The 19,718-nt window shown below is 35.7% G+C and overlaps 1 protein-coding gene and 1 long non-coding RNA gene across 2 annotated transcripts; one reads left to right on the forward strand and one right to left on the reverse strand.

Moving 5' to 3' along the window:
* The first annotated feature begins 8,865 nt into the window (after positions 1-8,865).
* Positions 8,866-9,901, forward strand: LOC125056527. The gene is made up of 2 exons (XR_007118068.1): positions 8,866-9,157; positions 9,480-9,901. It is a non-coding gene; the product is annotated as an uncharacterized LOC125056527 (long non-coding RNA).
* A 610-nt stretch (positions 9,902-10,511) lies between these two features.
* LOC125056524 (serine/threonine-protein phosphatase 1 regulatory subunit 10-like) lies at positions 10,512-12,284 on the reverse strand. The gene has a single exon (XM_047659665.1). It carries the CDS (start codon positions 12,156-12,158, stop codon positions 10,710-10,712), a length of 1,449 nt encoding a protein of 482 aa, XP_047515621.1. The 5' UTR covers positions 12,159-12,284; the 3' UTR covers positions 10,512-10,709.
* Between the last annotated feature and the right edge of the window lie 7,434 nt (positions 12,285-19,718).

Below are 19,718 nucleotides of genomic sequence, written 5' to 3' on the forward strand. Positions count from 1 at the left end.
TAAGAGTAGCATGCTTAAGACTATTTAAAAGACTCAAAGAGTCTGTCAAAATTAGAAAATATTTACAATTGTTTATAGAAGTAATCGATTTTAAAGCTGCAAAAACTGCATATGCCTCTGCTGTAAATATGGAGCAGTTTTTATCTAGAACAAAGCTTTGAGCAACATCTTTTTGGGAATCATATACCGCACTTCTCACAAAATCATTGCCTTTACTGCCGTCAGTATATATAGTATAGTACTTGTTATTTTCTTCTTTGAAAGCCAGTAAGTCTGAATTATTTTCAATTGAATTTGATAGAATCGTAATAGGATGTGTGATACAACTGTATGAATGAGTGTAACACGACCAGTGAGAATGTTTTTTGATGTTTGAATAATGAGATTGTATTTCTGTAAAGATCTGGCACAAAGTTGGAGATGTACCTGTCAGAAGATCATTTGGTGAAGTGAGAGGACCATCTATATTGATTGGGTGAGGTATTATCCTGTTTATAATTTGTAAATTATTTGATGATAATAGTTTCAGACAGTATCTTTCTGTAAGCATAAGACGTCTCAATATCAATGGCATAATATTAGTTTCGACTTCCATGGCCCTTATGGGAGTCGAACACATTGCTCCTGATATGATCCTCAAAGCCCTGTTCTGCAATATATCCAATTTATGTGTATGAGTGCTATTTAAATAAGCCAGAGAACTGTAATCAAAATGACTTCTTACAATAGATTTATATAATATAGAAAGTATTTTGGGATCTGCACCCCATGAAACACCTGCTAGACATCTTAAAATGTTAACACCTCTTAATGCATTTCTAGATACATATTTAATATGTTCTTCAAATGACAGCTTCTGGTCAATGATAATACCCAAAAATTTGTGTGAGGTGACTCTTTGAATGACATCACCATTATATACAACATCCACTATTGGTGTGTCCTTTCCAAATATCATGGCATTACTTTTGGCAGCATTTATTTTCAAATTTAATCTGTGTTGATAATAATTACTTAACTGCTTTAATCCAGTGTTAACATTTTCAATGGCTACTGTTAAATTTACATCAGAACTATACAACACTAAATCATCTGCAAATTGAAGTATATTTACATTTTTAGTATTCACATATTTACATATCTCACAAGTATACAAGTTATATAACAAGGGCGATAATGTTGCACCTTGTATAGTACCCTTTGATGCAGTTCTAGGTCCATACAAGATATTGTTATGCCTAACATATAGTATTCTGTTATTAAGGAAATCATAAATCCATTTAGATAATTGTCCTGGTATACCAGAATTACTGAGTACCTTCACCAGTATGCCAGGATCCACACTGTCAAATGCACCTTGCACATCTAAAAATACACAAACTGTGTGTAATTTATTGTTTTTTGCATTTTTCAGGTCGGATATCAGAGAAATGAAGCTATCGGCACAGCTTCTTCCTTTACGGAAGCCATATTGAATATGTGGTATGACATTATTGGATTCTGCATACCAGTCAAGTCGAGATTTTACCATGTTTTCAAATATTTTTCCAATACATGATGATAACGAGATTGGACGATAGGAACTAATCTGTTCAGGTGACTTATCTGGTTTTAATATAGGTATTACACATTGAGTTTTCCATGAACTTGGTATGAGTTTTTTATGCCAGAGATTATTAAGAATATTCAAAAATATCTTTTTTACGGATTCAGATAAATGTTTTATTAATAAATATGGAAAATCATCTAAACCAGGACTAGTATTTCTTCTAGATTGTATACTCATTAAAAGTTCAGACCATGAAAAAGAATCCAGTAAAAATGTTGATTGAGGATTCTCATTGTTAATATTAAAATAATTGTCTAATGAATCTGAATCAAGTAAATTGTTATTATCTGATAACTTATCTAAAAGTGGCTGTACAAATTCATCCCTATATGATTTATTACCAGTTCTGATTCCCTTAAAGTTTTTAATGAGATTCCATATTTGACTGATGGGTGTAGTTCTATTGAAACTATTGCAAAAACCAATCCAACTGATTTTTTTTTGCTCCTTTATAGTGCGTTTTTTTAAAGCATCTAATCTTTTATAGTTGATGTAATTATATTCTGTTGAATTGTTTCTATACAATTTCAGGGCTTCATATGATTTTATAACGGCTTGTTCACATATACTGTTCCACCAGGGGGCTGGTGGTCTACTCCTAAAGTTAGTCCTAGTGAATCTAGGAACTACCATTAGTTTGAGTTTATTAAGTCGACTACAAAACTCATCATAGGATTTCATTGGATTCTCTTCACTAACCATCATGTCATGGAAGACCAAACCAGACAATTCGCTATACTTTGTCCAATCTGTTTTATCATATAAAAATCTGTCAACATGTTTATTAATTGTGTATCTTTCAATGCACATTGTAACGTTTGTTATGGTTGGATAATGATAACTACCCATAGCATCATCATGTACATACCATTCACAAAGTGGAGCCACCTGTGGACTAACAAAGCTTACATCTATTGCTGAGGGGTTGCGTGTAGGATAATTTACTGTAGTAAAACTACCATTATTCAAAATATATAAATCACATTCATCAATTATATTATATAAGTTATTGCCTCGACTTTTCGTAGACAGGCATCCAAAAGCAATATGATGTGCATTGAAATCACCACTAACAAAAATAGGTTTTGGTAATCCTCTTATAATATTGTGCAATCTATTCATTCTTATATTCCTACTGGACGGAGGACAGTACACACAAAGAATAGATATACTAGTATTTTCTGTGTATATACTTATGGCTATTGTCTGTATATCTTCATAAAAAGTAGTATTTATGACATTATGTTTCAAATATGGTTTAATTAATATTCCTACACCATTACGAGGATTTTTTGAATTTTTATTGTAGAAATTATAACCAGAAATATAAAAAGAATGGTGTTCTTTTAACCATGTCTCATTTAGTAAGCAAATATCAATATTTTTTTCATTTAAGAATTTTGTAAGAAGTTGTTTTTTATTATTTGCACCTTGAACATTAAATTGCGCAATACGTAGAGAGTGTGTTATATATGGTTGTGTATCCATTATGTTGACAGATTCTTAATAAGTATATCTTTTATATAAGTTGCAGTGACGGGTTCATTATCAATCTTATTACCTATTTGAACCAGTGTTTGTACCAGGGCCATAAGTACATCACTGTTTTCAATTATTTGTAATTTTATATCATTAATACTATTTACAGATTTATTTACATGTTTTACATTAGGTTTATTATTTACATTCATTACTTTTTTATTTATAGGGTTGGAGCGTGGTGGAAGAGGAGGGAACTCATCATTATCTTTTGTAATGGCAACGCTTGCATAAGTTATTTTATTTTTCTTTTCTAATGTTTTGTTCATTTTAATGGGACACAATTTAGAAATAGCTAAATGAGGTCCGTTGCAATTAGCACAGCAAATCTCATTTGGCTTATTGCAGTCTTTATAGGAATGTTCACCTGAACAAATAGAGCAACGCTCTTTGCCATTACATATTTTTGCAAAATGATTGAATTTAAGACATTTAAAACATTGTTGCAGAGGAGGAACATATTCAAATATTCTATAAAAAAATAAGTCGTATTGTACACTTTCAGGTAAAGTATTTGCCAGAAATGTGATACTTACAGTTTGTGTTCTGACTAATTCATTACCTATTTTTTTTACAAATCTCCTAACTGCTATTATTTCATTTGTAGAAGTCAATTTAGCAAATAGTTCTCTATTTGTAATATTTGTGGGCACAAATCTGATAATACCAGTTTTCTCAATTTGAGCTGCTGGAATATATGCTCTCATTTCGTGTTTATCAAGAAAGCTGTTATTATTTATCAAATTGTTAGCTGTATTATGTTGTCTGAAGATCACAACAATTTTATTTGCGCCAATACGCCTTATTGCCACCACACCTTTAATATCGGAAAATATCTGATTCAAATATATTGGGCTTTTATTTCCCAGCTTGTCTTGTATATTTTTGCTCTGAATGAAAACCTTAAATTCTGTGTTAATAGAATTTTCAGGATATAACCTTTTATAATTGGGCTTGCGATATGCCATATAAGAGTCTTTCTCACCACCTCCGCCGCCAGCATCAGAAACATCTTGGAGATCTTCTAACCGCCGTCGTGGTCTCTTTTTTGAGGTGGGCGGGTCAAACCCGCCCCCCTCGTTTCCTTCCATTTTAATTATTTATTCACTATATTTATATTTAATTTGCCAATTTATACTGTTATTTACAAAGAAATAATATTTATTTTAATTAAAATACAATTTTGAAAAAAATTGAACCGCGCTTTTTCAAATTCCCGCCAAGAAATCGTTATTATAGTATACACAATACATAATGAGCAGAGTGTACTGTGTAGGGCTGTAGGATGAAGAATGAAGTATGAACGGATCACAGAGAACAATAAATCGCCGGCTCCGGAGAATAAAATGATAAATGCAAAATCACAACTTTACAGGAAAATTAAAAAACCGTTTTAATAAGATTACTTCTTTTGGGTCCTAGGTAGGAACTTGGGAGTTAGCTTAAATGATAGCTAATTTTTAGTGTTATCTCTATACTCAGTTGATATTTTAAAAGATTCCACTGAACTTGAGATATTTAGGAAATAAAACATTAGACTAAATTTAACAATAACATGTGTTGCTAACATGCACTTATCATTTTATTCTCAATTAAACTTCATTCATACGAATATTATAATATAGTCCTGTCATGCTATTCTACGATATACGAACTCTCCAGCAATGTCGATAATCTAATATTATCATCTTATTCGCGTTATTATTCACATTATGAATTTACGATATGAGTAAATTAGACGTATAATTAAATTAAACTACTTAATTATAATCAACTGTTATTTATTTTGGGACCAACATTTAAAGCCAACAAAGATGATGACAAAAATAATACTTTTCAAGAAAACAAAACATAACATAAAGTCACTCTCAAATAAATCAGTCTATAATCAATCTATCTATCTCCATACTCAAATCTTCATAATTAAGTGGCATCTTCGAGTAAACATTCAAAATCACAAAACCTAATATTCCAAATAAAATATAAGCGAAATCTAAGTAATTTCTATCCAAAAGTATATTATAATTTAAAAAAAGTCTTCTTATTAGTTGCTCAATATTTAAAAAAAATAGTCTTCATCAGCACAGTAATCAGTTGGTGCTTCTGCCTCATCATTAAATTTAAGAGATTCATAGAAACCATGATAGTAGCTTGGTATGTCATTTGTTTTACAAAGACTTATGAGATCAGAATGTAGGGCTTTACGTATTGGCAGAGTCTCCGTGTATACAATTTTTAATTCAGGACTGTCATTAAATATTGGGTAATTTGGGTATATTGGAAGCATGTCTGTGTCACCCCGTTTGGATCTCTGTTGGCGTTCCACGTTGAGCTTAGAATACTCAGCGTCAAAATCATATTTAAACCGCAAGATGAATGGTTCTGAACTGGTTACATTGATTTCCATTATTTTAGACCACTTTATTTTCTTACCTTCATCATCTTTACCCCAGTGTTACTAACACATAAGAAACTATTGCTACTAACTCACTAATCAATCAATGGACTGTATTTGTCTGATGAATAAAATTATTATTATTATTATTATGTCGTAGAAGTCACTTTGTAACATTTCTTTAATAATGTATTTCTCGCCATTTACTTTGGCACAGGGTAATTATTGCGTACATTTGATCTGGAGTATACACAACTTGGTTTTTCAGCTTACGTTCTACGTATAGTAGAATGCATCGAATCGCCCTCACTCTGGCCATGACCAGTCAGTGCCGTATGAACTGTCTGATTTGATAAACACAAAGTGCTTGCAAAAAAGGTCCTACATACTTGAACTTTCTCTTTATGTAAATGAAAATAGTATTTGACTGTTTGGGTGCGATTATTCTTTCGATCTAACTTGATTCTTTTGACCTTCTCAACTGTTGCCATTGCCGCTCATGATCTCCTAATTTATAATACTGCTGCATAATGTCTTCTCTCTGGCTCAATGTAAATTTTTCTTCATATTTTCTTCACATAAACGCGTTTGTCATAGACGCGGTAGGTATTATTTACTAGAATATTAAGATAAAAGCTGATATTGTGCGTAATTATGAAAAATATTTTGCTAAAGCAATGTTATCGTATATTGTTACATCCAAAAAAATCGTTGAATAAAATAATATCTTTTTCTAACTTTTTAAATAAACAAAAGAAAAATCTGAAAAAAAATGGTAAGATGTATTAGCACCTCAGGATCTCAAATTTGCAATAATAATAAAACTATGATAATAGCGGCTATCATTTTGTTCTCCGGAGCCGTCGAAATATTTATATAACGTTAAACGTATGTTGTTCAGTGTTGTCTAAATAATAATTTAATCGATAGGTATTCATTTAGTTCGATTAAATAACAAATTGTTTTTCGGATGCGATTCTTTTGAAGATCGAGTATTACTGCTGATTTTTAGCAATACATCATCATCAAAGGTAAGTTGTTTCAATATTCTAAACAGAAGAATAAGTAAGATCATAATAGAACGATTGCCTTATTAAGTATTCGGCTTAATTAACGAACTAAACCCTTAGTCATAAGAAGATAGATATCCGATGAATACCGATGTAAACCGTTAATCGCTACTCTATTTCAGGAAAAACCAATAAATAACTTTTAATAAAAAAAATACTAACTATGCGTTATATGCATAGTAGGTAATATCGCGAGAAAAAAGTACTCGAGCACCTACGTAAGTTAAACCAGGACCAATATTCTTTTACCTTCTTTTTATGCATTAGGATGGCGTTAGAATTTACAGGATCAATATATTCCTTCGTGTATATATTATGTAATAAATATATGCCTAAAATTTTCCCTAACATGCTATGGAAAGTTCGTACAATCGTCGTCAAATTGTCTTTTAGACATCTAAATGTAAAAGGCATTAGGTCCATGGTATTAAATGTCTAACAGCACGTGGTTCTAATACCAGTGCATAAATCTGAAGACAAATGTAACATACGCAACTATTGGCCCATTTTTAGTCTAATCACTTTTGCTCAATTAGTATTATAACATATATACTGTTAACTTTATTCATATACAATAAAGTTAACAGTTTTATTAAATCTATACTTATTCAAGAACAGCATGGCTTTATATCTCATAAATATACTATCTAATCTGAATATACTTTTTTTTAGTCAATGGATAATAGAATACAAGTTGATGGTATCTATACCTACTGACTATTAGAAGGCGTTTGTGAAATTTATCCATGGGGCGCTATGAGCTTTATTTTATATTATACATGGGAGCTTGATGAGAACGTCTTAAGTCGGAAACACACTTACGTGACGTGGCGTGTCGAGACGCGCCAGAAGCATATTGGTTTCATACATTTAATATGATTAGAAACATATTTGCATGTTCTGTCGTGTCGCAACACGTTCTGTCTAATCATATTAAAATATGCTTCTGGCGCGTCACGACACGCCACGACACGTAAGTGTGATTCCGCCTTAAACATTTAAAATTGTACACAGCTTAGCAATGAATGGCTATCACTGTTAGGGCCTTATCACACTGGCGATTAGTGAACGATTTGAAAGCGACGCGACTGCGCGGTGTGGTCGCCATTTTTTACACTTGCCCACAAAATAATTAACTATTTACTCTCTAGTCTCTACTCGCAATGGCAACATTGCATTGTGGTGATTAGTGACGTTTGCTACCTGCTATTGGGTGAAACCAGTTTGGGGGTCTGTGTTTAATTAACAGCTTGTAAAATTTAAATATTTTTTTTTCTTGATAAATATATGTTTCTTTTCATGTGTACTTTAACAAGAATCATACTGTATATTAAAACGTACCTTAAAGTAATAACGAGGCTTTCTTCTGGCTATCACTCTTAAACTATATTAGTGCCATCAGGTGTGCCCCAAGGATCTTACCCATGCCCTTTACTATTAGCCTTATTCATCAATGATGTTCCAGCTTATCTTAAAAATAATATCAAATATCATTTATTTAATGATGATTGATGATCTACATGAGTAATCGAGTGAAGTTAAACGTCATTAAATAGCATGTAGTCTTAAATGTGATTTCTTACCACATTCAAACCGTACTTAGTTCGTTAAGATGCTACAAGAGACACCTCAGGGTAATTCTTGATCATAGATTATGATGAGAGAGTATAATAGATTTTATATTAAGCTCCTCCACATTTTTTAGAAACGTCGACAGTTACGTAATATAAGTATAAGTACTATAATCCAATACAAATCACTGTAATGTGCCACTGCCACCGTCTCCAAATTAAAAAGATAATTGACAGTTCAATCACATTATATTTTTTTTAAATATTTTCTTGTATTTTTTAAAGAATGGAAGTTTATGTTTAGAATTTTTTTTGACAAGGGATTCTCGATAGATTTCCTTCCTCTGTGCGGTTACTATGCTAATTTGTATACTAAGTTCTAGTAGTTTTTTATTCCCAAAAATCCGATCGAACAAAAACCAGTCATGCTACAGACTTGACCTCATAGGATTTTTGAACAGTTTAGTCATATTTTTTTTGAATAGTCTTATGGTTCTGGCACACGCCGATGACTTTTTGGGTCTAAGACGGTTTCCTCCATGTTTCTTTAGACCTTAGAGCGAGTTTTAAATGCGCACATAGACAAAGTCTATAAAGATGGACAGCCGGGGTTCGAACATAAGACGTTAGGTTTGAGAGGAGGGCGCTCAAGTCACTAGGGGTAACATAACGCAGGCATAACCACTCTCACGTACGTGGATACTACAGTATCCAAAACAATAATGGCGGCATCCGTACATGGATACTACAGTATCCAAAACGACAAGTTTAAGAAAATGACATCTAGTTAAAACTGAGGTTAGAGATAAACGTTTTTATCGACGTAGAATGATAGCTTAGGAAACAGTTCACCCAATAAACTACAGATGGCAATGAAATATGATTAGTTCTCTGTAAAAAAAAATTCCAAACTCAAGTGACTCGTTCTTGTGAATTTTGTGAACAAGTGTTTCGGAGTTTCAGCAATTATGTCGTAAGTACTTTAGTTTTATATTATATTTCTTTAATTATCATACATCAAAATAAACTTGAATATTTGTACTTTACGGTTATGATAATGTTATATAGTTTTAAATGCTAAATTGAGTTTAATTTCAACTTTAAAATATTTTTGTCAAGGGCAAAATGGCTTCTTAGAAGTTGTTGGCTGATTTTGATGATTTGTTTACGTCTGTTTAGTGAATTAATAGTTAAAAATGAATGTACAGTCCTTCATAAGCATATTCATGCCTTTTCCAAATAGAAATACATTAAGATGATTTAAGATTCCCAAATAATATTGAGGTGTTCCACAGGTTTATCGTTATGGACAGTGCGGTATCCACGGACGTTAGAGCAAATGTCATAAATAAGGGTTTGTACAAACGAAAAAATATGTTTGCAATTTTTTGTTACGCATGGTGTAATGTGTTTATTTATGTCTATGATTATGATATTGGAAAATAATTGCACTTTTGATGCACTTCAATTTCCTTAGTGAAGTGCATTATAATGCTATTTTGCATTAATTTAATTGACATACGAACATTCATTTGCTAATAACTTATGCTAATTCTAATCAATCCTATACTGGTGGATGTTAGTTTAGGTGCTGCAGTAGTGGCCGTGGCAGTCGTGGAGACCGTGGGGGACGTGGAAACAGTGGAGAAACGGTGGATTATCATTTACAACTCGAAATCTTATCAAAAATGTCTCATTAAAATTTACGACACTGTTATTCTGTTTTTCATTTAAAAAGATACGATTGAAACAAATCGAACATACCCTATTTTTTAGTTAGTTAAAAAACTATATGGTGTGTGGGAGACCTTAGATAGGCGGCCATCTTGGCACAAAAAAGTCATAGCGCGCGACTCAAGAGGCTATGGTAAAATTACGAGAAGTGGTTGTTTTGTTTTAATTTATTAGCTTACTCAATGTTGATTAAATATAAACATCTTGGCATCTTTTGAAAGGATAATTAGTCTAGTTTTTTGTAAAATTATTCTTATTTCGAAATCGTTTATATTTTTTGCGTAAGGCCTATATCTATAAAAAATTTAAGCATTTTTGCTCAGACTCAAATGTTTTATCCCGTTTTAAGTACTAATTTATTAACATTATCCAATTATTAAAAAATGTGTTTTAATTTATATACTTCAACCTATTCTGTAGTATTTTTTTCATAGTTGTAGTTATTATATTTCAACAGATATAATGGTTTTTGTTGCGATGTAGCGGGCGCGGTGCGCGCGGGTCTAAGCCGCGCGAGTAGCTGTACGGTTGACGTGAAAACAGTTGCGCGGGCAGTACGTGAGAGTGGATAAGCAGAAATTTAAAGAAAAACATGAATATGAAGTTTTTTATGTACCTATATCATTATCATAAATAACAACCTCATTAATGTTATATACTTACAACTTTTTTATCTAATCACTTAAATAAGTAGTATATTTACACAGGACAGTCTTTTATCTTTACAATAAAATAAAAAAATACATCTAGCTCTTATTTACAAAAACAAATTTTATGGTTATTTGTACAACTTAAAATGGACAATTCACTCCTGGATGCAAAAAAGTACAATTGTCACCTTGTCGACATGAGCCTTTTCTTTGAAAGTAAATACAAACAGTTTTACGTCCACCCCCGCGACCACCACCACGACCTCTTTGCGCCATGTCCCAGTTGCCAGTAGCCGCCTTTCCTCGCCAACCACCTGAGCCACGACCCCGCATAGCTCCACGGAAATTGTTTGGCCCGTTAAAACCATCGGGCCCAGGAGGACCCTGAGGTCCGCCCATATTAAAATCAACTGGAAACATATTTTGTTGAATATTAAATCCATCAGGACCAACAGGGAACATGGGGTTTGGTCCTCCAAACATTTCTGGACCCATCATCATATTATCTGGAGGTACCATCATACCCGGTGGTAAGTTACCGGGTGGCATCGGACCCGGTGGCATACCCGGGGTCGGCATTTGTCCAGGCATACCGTTTGGCATCATGGGTGGCACTCCATTTGGCCACTCACCGGGCATCATTGGGGGTCCTGCGAAACTAGGCATCCCTGGAAATTGTGGGCCTGGAAAGCCATTTGGGAACTGTGGTATATTCGTTGGGAATAGTGGAGCGACATTTGTATTATTACTTGCCGTATTTGGAGGAGCATTACCTTTTGGCTCAGGCCATGGCATATTTCTAAAATCACCCACATTATCCTGATTACCTGTAACATCCTCCAATGGTATTATTGTTGGTTCTGAGTATGTGTGCGTTTCAGGATCAGGCTCCAGAGGTGAATCAGGAATCATTGACTTATAGAAGTATAATGGCTGTAATGTTACCTTTTCCCTTAATGCTTGTATATCTTTTTCTTTGCTATTTTTGCCATACTCAACTGGAGTTTGTCCTTCAGCATTTATTAAAACTAACGGTTTCCAGCTAGTTTTCTCTTCCATAACATCGTCATTTATGAGATTTCTTGCCTTTTCGTATGCTTCTCTTTCATGTATTCTGTCCAAGTATTTCATATCCGTAAAAGTTTTCGTGACATTTACCCTTTCGGTTTCATCTAGTTCAAAGAACTGCACCTCTTCCAATTCTGAATCTGGTTTCCATTTGATGCTCTTTTTGGGACCTTTTCTTTTGTGATAACAAAGGACACCTTTCAAACCATCTACTGTTAATGTATGTGGTTCATCAGTCTCCATTTTACTATCACTACTTGTAACTGTAGAGCTTTCGGTGTCTTCCGATGTTTTTTCCTTCGCCTTATCTTCATTATCCAAGGCATCTTGATAAAACTTAGGGGGTACTGACTTGCCCTCACTGCTTGGACTCGTTATGGTTGGTGTGTGGGGAGGTGATCCATCATTTGCATTGCCATCCTTAGAACCGCTCGTGCGTCGTTTTCTTTTCTTTGGTTCTTTCTTGTTTGTTGCAGAAGCATTCAAAGCATCCATGAACATATCACTCTCTTGTAAAACCATGGCTGTAAAAAAAAAGTTGGTAATTAAAACATTATAATCTCATTATATAATTACTCTTAACTGTATAAATTAATGTACACATAACACAAACATCGAAGTTAAATAATCATTATTTTTCAATGTAAATCTAAAATGTATAAAAGCGGGCTATATAAAATATACGATGTTACCAATGCGTAACAACTACCTTTAATAGTAGTAAATGGTAAGACTTAGTTTGGATTGGATACTTGGATTAAACTCGGCAGTTTAATCCAAGTTCATACTTGTATTTTTCATAAATATATATCAGTATAGCAGAGTCAAGAACTAAAAGGGGTAAAAGACAGCTTAATATTTTAACTGGTCGATCGTACGGACGTATTGCGTAATTTGTATGTAAGCATTCTTAACGCGAGCATTAACGTTTACTAGTTTAAATCTGTTAAAATAATACAAGTGGTAATTTTGAAAATCGGATGAGCAGTTTATGCATTACTTTTTTTTTACTAAAATTTGTAACACATTCTAGTATTGCGTTGAAGTCACAAATATATTAATCATGAAACAGCGCTTATCTGATCTAAAAAAACGGACTATCTTCGAAAGTACTATGTATATTGTATCTAAGACCACGTCGAAATTTGAACATCCGTTATAATTAGTATTAATTTGTGATGCCGATGATAGGATAGCCGATTTATGAGAACATAACGTTAACGTGCTTCTTACTAAAGGCGGCAAATCTTTTGATATCGTTTGTTCGTACGCGCACTAGGCAAGAACTACTGCACAAATCATATAGTTTTGTAAAAGAATAACATTAACATGTGCCACCTTAAGGAATTATAGTATCCATGTATTATTCACTAAAAAAACAAACAGTGAAATCAATAACTGTATTAATTTGAAAGAGAGATTAACGTGTAACCTTTTCGGTTAAATTATAGATATTAAAATAATTTCTATGTTTAGTCAATTTTTTTTAAAATTTATTGAAAACCATATAATATTATACGTATATATGCATATGCCGCATGGCTGTCTTTCATAAGCTTATCAGTAAAATAAGTGAGAATTCCTGTAAACAAGTAGTCATTACTTGTCCTCATTTTATACTGGTTCTGGTTTATTCCATACTGTTTCGTTACTGTTAGGCATTACAATACATAGGCAATACTAAATAAGTCTTGTCGGAAGTTTATAATCAGTACTACACAATTATCTTAATTACCCAAAAGCGACTTTTCTCGTAGTTTATATTCGACTAATAATTATCCTTAATCTTTTCTACTAAAATTTAATGTATGTAATATTAGGAATATGTTATGCATCAGGTGTTCGAAATTTAAACGAGGTTACATAAATGTTATAAAACATATTAATCTTTATAACGAGTTTAATTCCACAAAAAACAGTAGTCTTCAAATTCAATAATTATATTATTAATAAAGATATCTGATCTTTTTTTTATTTTTAATAGCCTCACGCAGAGCGTATTGCCACAGACAAAGGTAAGGAAAACGGAATAGTTAGAAAAACAATTTTACATCGAATGAACATTACATCGATAAATGATAGGGGATCAGCAGGATATAAAACTATCTCTAATACAAAATACTGCATTATGGAATGGAACAGTAATTAATAAAATAAATATCATATAGAATACGACTTGTATACATATGTATTTATAATTTTATATTATTTACAGTAAGAAATAAACATAACTTTTTATATATATTATGATTTAAAGATGAAAGCAGAACAGGAACAGATGTAGGTAACGGGATACTAGAAGAAGGATAAGAATGATCGAATAACATGGAGTGGTTATACCGGGGACAGGACAGAATGATATGGTTTAAATCACCAATATTCAGCCCACACTCACACATTTCACTATCAATAATATGAAATCTGGAAAGGTGGGCTGGGGTACACACATGGCCCAATCTCATACGAATGAGAGACGATGTTTCCTTTTTATCAAATTTCATTTTAAAAAACCATGGCTTTAGTGGTATTGTGGGCTGTATAGATGAAAAATATTTACCCTTAATTAAACTGCTCTGAATCCAAAGATCAGTCCAAGATTGTCGAAGAAAAGAAGCAGGAAGTGAGGCCAAATCATGATAATAATTTTTATACGAGTTAGCATCGCCATCTTTAACAGCTTCATTTTCTAGTTGGTCTGCTATGTCGTTACCAAAAATACCAGAATGTCCAGGTATCCAACCAAATGACACAGACAACCCCAATTGCTCACATTCATACAACAAACTCCTAATCTCAATAATGATAGGAAAAATTAATTTGTTTTTTAATTGATATTTTTGGAGAGCTTGAAGAGCACTAAGTGAATCTGTGAATATGATTGATTTCTTCAGTTTCTTACTCAAAACTAATTTTAAAGCTTTAAAGATACCGTAACATTCCCCTGTGAAGATTGAGGACTCTGGAGGAAACTTTATTTTTATTGTAGTTTTACTTTGTAAGTGAAATACCCTATGCCTACATTACCAGACGAACCGTGTTTAGAGGCATCTGTAAACTATAAAAAATATAACTCCAGAACGCACGAACCGATTTCCACGGTTTTGCATTCGTTGGAAAGGTCTCGGGCTCCGTGAGGTTTATAGCAAAGAAAATTGAGGAAAAATTTCAACAGAAAAGCGGGAAAATCTTAAAAAAAAAAAATTTCTTCATCTTTTAATCACCAAACGAATTGTTCATAAAACGAAGCCACCTGGTGGCGAAACGGAGTTTGCCGGGTTTGCTAGTCTACTATGTAATCTGATTAATATGTTTGCGGACCGTACCTTCTACACAAATTGCACTGTTTTTGGACGCCATGTTGACGCACACATTTAAACGTTTTCGATTTCAACCTGTTACAATGGCAGAAACACGATTTTTTAACTACTCGTTAGTGTGCGTGTGTCGGCATTTTGTTAACGCACACATTCAAATGCTACAGTTTTTGGTGTCGGGGCCGATCTAACGATATAAATCTATGCTATCCTGTAGTAATTTACAATGACAACCAGGGAGCCAAGAAGTTGACAGAGAATCCTTTGTTTCACAAACGAACTAAACATAATATAGATGTTCTCTACCACTGCATACGCGAAGCAGTCTCTAATAGACTTGTAAAAATTGAATATCTTTCAACATCTGAGATGCCTGCTGATATATTGACGAAAAGTTTAAGTGGTGCCAAACATAACCATTTTATAAAATTGTTAGGAATTCAAAATGTTTAAAATTGTCAAAGTTAGTGTTTTTAGTTTTATTATTACTTAGTATTTGATTTTTTGATAAGTGGTGCTGTTAAAATATGTTTTTACAATATAAAAATAGTCTACTTCATACTAATTTGTGTACTGCATCTAGTCTGTGTACTATGCTAATAAAGTGTTTATTCTCAACCTTGAACCTGCAAGTCATTCATGTTTTATTAGTTTTTACATACGTATCGTCTGGGATCTAAATTACCTTCTCCGAGCTTACGTATGAGATCGGCTGATTGAGCCATCTGCACCCAGTTCAAGGGCGGTTTTATGTTATTGATTTGCAACGCTAGTGGATTCCTACTCAAGTAATCCGCATGACCCTTCATGGTCCCTTTACGATATCGAATTTCAAAATTAAAGTCCTGCAGGTAAATCCACCAGCGTGCAACTCGTGGAACAAAATGCTTCTTACATTCAGTGGCCTTCAAGGCATTGCAATCGGTGATTATCTTAAAACTTATACCAACCAGATAAGAACCTAATGCTGAAAATATTGCTGAGCCTTGACGACCGCCAACGTTTCTAATTCATAATATGAACAGTATTTGGGCTCCGCGCCCTAGGTGACCCTACTAAAAATATGCTACTACTCGTTTATTATCATCCGTGTGGGCCTCCACGAGCACGGCACCATATCCTGCACTGCTAGCGTCAGTGTGTGAACTACACAATGGTAAGGCTCGGGTCAAAAATCGCATGTATAGGCACGCTATTCAATTGCTTTATGAGCTCTCGTCCGACTCGATCTTGTTCGGGTCCCCATTCAAATTTGACGTTTTTCTTAGTGAGACGCGATATACATGCGGTCTTTGTCGCGTAACCTTCAATATAACGCCGGAAGTATCCAGCTAAACCTAAAAATATGTAGATATAAATTGCTTTGAAAAATAAGTTTATCAACAACACACATTATTCATATTATCGTTGATGACATATTATCGTTGACGCAGAGCTCAAGTTTCGCGTGTTCCTCGCAGGCCACGTAAATTTTATAATTAAAAAATATATAACTTTTGAACCGCGCCTACTTCACAGGGATTCTTTACTACGTACTTCGCTGTCTCCAGTGAGCTGCAGTCCTGCATTTCAGGCGAATGAAGACCCCGCGGCGGCCCAAACCTGAGGTCCCGGGTAAAGCCCGTGTCAGCCGACCTCAAAGAAACAGGGAAACCAGCCCGAGCTTAGCTGTCAGGGCCCTTTGGCAACAGCGAGATTAATTTCCCAAATAAAAAATGTAGCAACAGCACTAAATAGCCTGATATGTGTTCAAAGAACACATCTTTCAGGTCAACACCCGTAACACACTCTCAAAAGAGCAACAGCACTAAGGCTGCCAGGCATGCACCTGATATGTGTTCAAAGAACACATCTTTCGGGACAGCGCCCGTTATACTCATAAAAGAGCACCAGCACTAAGGCTGTCAGGACTGCGCCTGATATGTGTTAAAAAAACACATCTTTCGGGACAGCGCCCGTTATAGTCATAAAAGAGCACCAGCACTAAGGCTGTCAGGACTGCGCCTGATATGTGTTCAAAGAACACATCATTCGGGACAGCGATCGTTATACTCATAATAGAGCACCAGCACTAAGGCTGTCAGGACTATGCCTGATATGTGTTAAAAAAACACATCTTTCGGGACAGCGCCCGTTATACTCATAATAGAGCTCAAGCACTAAGGCTGTCAGGACTATGCCTGATATGTGTTAAAAAAACACATCTTTCGGGACAGCGCCCGTAATACTCATAAAAGAGCACCAGCACTAAGGCTGTCAGGACTGCGCCTGATATGTGTTAAAAAAACACATCTTTCAGGACAGCGCCCGTTATACTCATAATAGAGCACCAGCACTAAAGCTGACAGGACAGCGCCTGATATGTGTTAAAAAAACCCATCTTACGGGACAGCGCCCGTTATACTCATAAAAGAGCACCAGCACTAAGGCTGTCAGGACTGCGTCTGATATGTGTTAAAAAAAAACACATCTTTCGGGACAGCGCCCGTTATACTCATAAAAGAGCACCAGCACTAAGGCTGTCAGGACTGCGCCTGATATGTGTTAAATAACACATCTTTCGGGACAGCGCCCGTAATACTCATAAAAGAGCACCAGCACTAAGGCTGTCAGGACTGTGCCTGATATGTGTTCTTTGAGGTCAGCATCCATAACACTCTCAAAAGAGCTCTAGCACTAAGACTGTGTCAGGGACTGCGCCTGATTTGTGTTCTTTCAGGTTTGCACCCCCATAACACTCAAAAGAGCTCCAGCACTAAGGCTGTGTGAGGGACTGCGCCTGATTTGTGTTCTTTCAACACATCTTTCAAGTTTGCACCCATAACACTCTCAAAAGAGCTCCAACACTAAGGCTGTGTCCTGACACAGCCTTAGTCCCTGGACTGCGCCAGATTTGTGTTCTTTCAGGTCAGCATCCATAACACTCTTAAAAGAGCTCCAGCATTAAGGCTGTGTCAGAGACTGCGCCTGATTTGTGTTCTTTCAGGTTTGCACCCACAACACTTTCAAAAGAGCTCCAGCACGAAGGCTGTGTCAGGGACTGCGCCTGATTTGTGTTCTTTCAACACACCTTTCAGGTTTGCACCCATAACATTCTCAAAAGAGCTCCAGCACTAAGGCTGTGTCAGGGACTGCGCCTGATTTGTGGTCTTTCAGGTCAGCACCCATAACACTCTCAAAAGAGCTCCAGCACTAAGGCTGTGTGAGGGACTGCGCCTGATTTGTGTTCTTTCAGGTCAGCATCCATAACACTCTTAAAAGAGCTCCAGCACTAAGGCTGTGTCAGGGACTGCGCCTGATTTGTGTTCTATCAACACATCTTTCAGGTTTGCACCCATAACACTCTCAAAAGAGCTCCAGCACTAAGGCTGTGTCAGGGACTGCGCCTGATTTGTAGTCGTTCAGGTCAGCATCCATAACACTCTTAAAAGAGCTCCAGCACTAAGGCTGTGTCAGGGACTGCGCCTGATTTGTGTTCTTTCAGGTCAGCATCCATAACACTCTTAAAAGAGCTCCAGCACTAAGGCTGTGTCAGGGACTGCGCCTGATTTGTGTCCTTTCAACACATCTTTCAGGTTTGCACCCATAACACTCTCAAAAGAGCACCAGCACTAAGGCTGTCAGGACTGCGCCTGATATGTGTTAAAAAAACACATCTTTCAGGACAGCGCCCGTTATACTCATAATAGAGCACCAGCACTAAAGCTGACAGGACAGCGCCTGATATGTGTTAAAAAAACCCATCTTACGGGACAGCGCCCGTTATACTCATAAAAGAGCACCAGCACTAAGGCTGTCAGGACTGCGTCTGATATGTGTTAAAAAAAAACACATCTTTCGGGACAGCGCCCGTAATACTCATAAAAGAGCACCAGCACTAAGGCTGTCAGGACTGTGCCTGATATGTGTTCTTTGAGGTCAGCATCCATAACACTCTCAAAAGAGCTCTAGCACTAAGACTGTGTCAGGGACTGCGCCTGATTTGTGTTCTTTCAGGTTTGCACCCCCATAACACTCAAAAGAGCTCCAGCACTAAGGCTGTGTGAGGGACTGCGCCTGATTTGTGTTCTTTCAACACATCTTTCAAGTTTGCACCCATAACACTCTCAAAAGAGCTCCAACACTAAGGCTGTGTCCTGACACAGCCTTAGTCCCTGGACTGCGCCAGATTTGTGTTCTTTCAGGTCAGCATCCATAACACTCTTAAAAGAGCTCCAGCATTAAGGCTGTGTCAGAGACTGCGCCTGATTTGTGTTCTTTCAGGTTTGCACCCACAACACTCTCAAAAGAGCTCAAGCACGAAGGCTGTGTCAGGGACTGCGCCTGATTTGTGTTCTTTCAACACACCTTTCAGGTTTGCACCCATAACATTCTCAAAAGAGCTCCAGCACTAAGGCTGTGTCAGGGACTGCGCCTGATTTGTGGTCTTTCAGGTCAGCACCCATAACACTCTCAAAAGAGCTCCAGCACTAAGGCTGTGTGAGGGACTGCGCCTGATTTGTGTTCTTTCAGGTCAGCATCCATAACACTCTTAAAAGAGCTCCAGCACTAAGGCTGTGTCAGGGACTGCGCCTGATTTGTGTTCTATCAACACATCTTTCAGGTTTGCACCCATAACACTCTCAAAAGAGCTCCAGCACTAAGGCTGTGTCAGGGACTGCGCCTGATTTGTAGTCGTTCAGGTCAGCATCCATAACACTCTTAAAAGAGCTCCAGCACTAAGGCTGTGTCAGGGACTGCGCCTGATTTGTGTTCTTTCAGGTCAGCA

This window comes from Pieris napi, chromosome 15 (assembly GCF_905475465.1).
Source record: "Pieris napi chromosome 15, ilPieNapi1.2, whole genome shotgun sequence".
NCBI lineage: Eukaryota > Metazoa > Arthropoda > Insecta > Lepidoptera > Pieridae > Pieris > Pieris napi.

Excerpts from the sequence above, each read along its gene's own strand:
- LOC125056524 (XM_047659665.1), bottom strand. The coding sequence starts at position 12,158 with ATGGTTTTACAAGAGAGTGATATGTTCATGGATGCTTTGAATGCTTCT.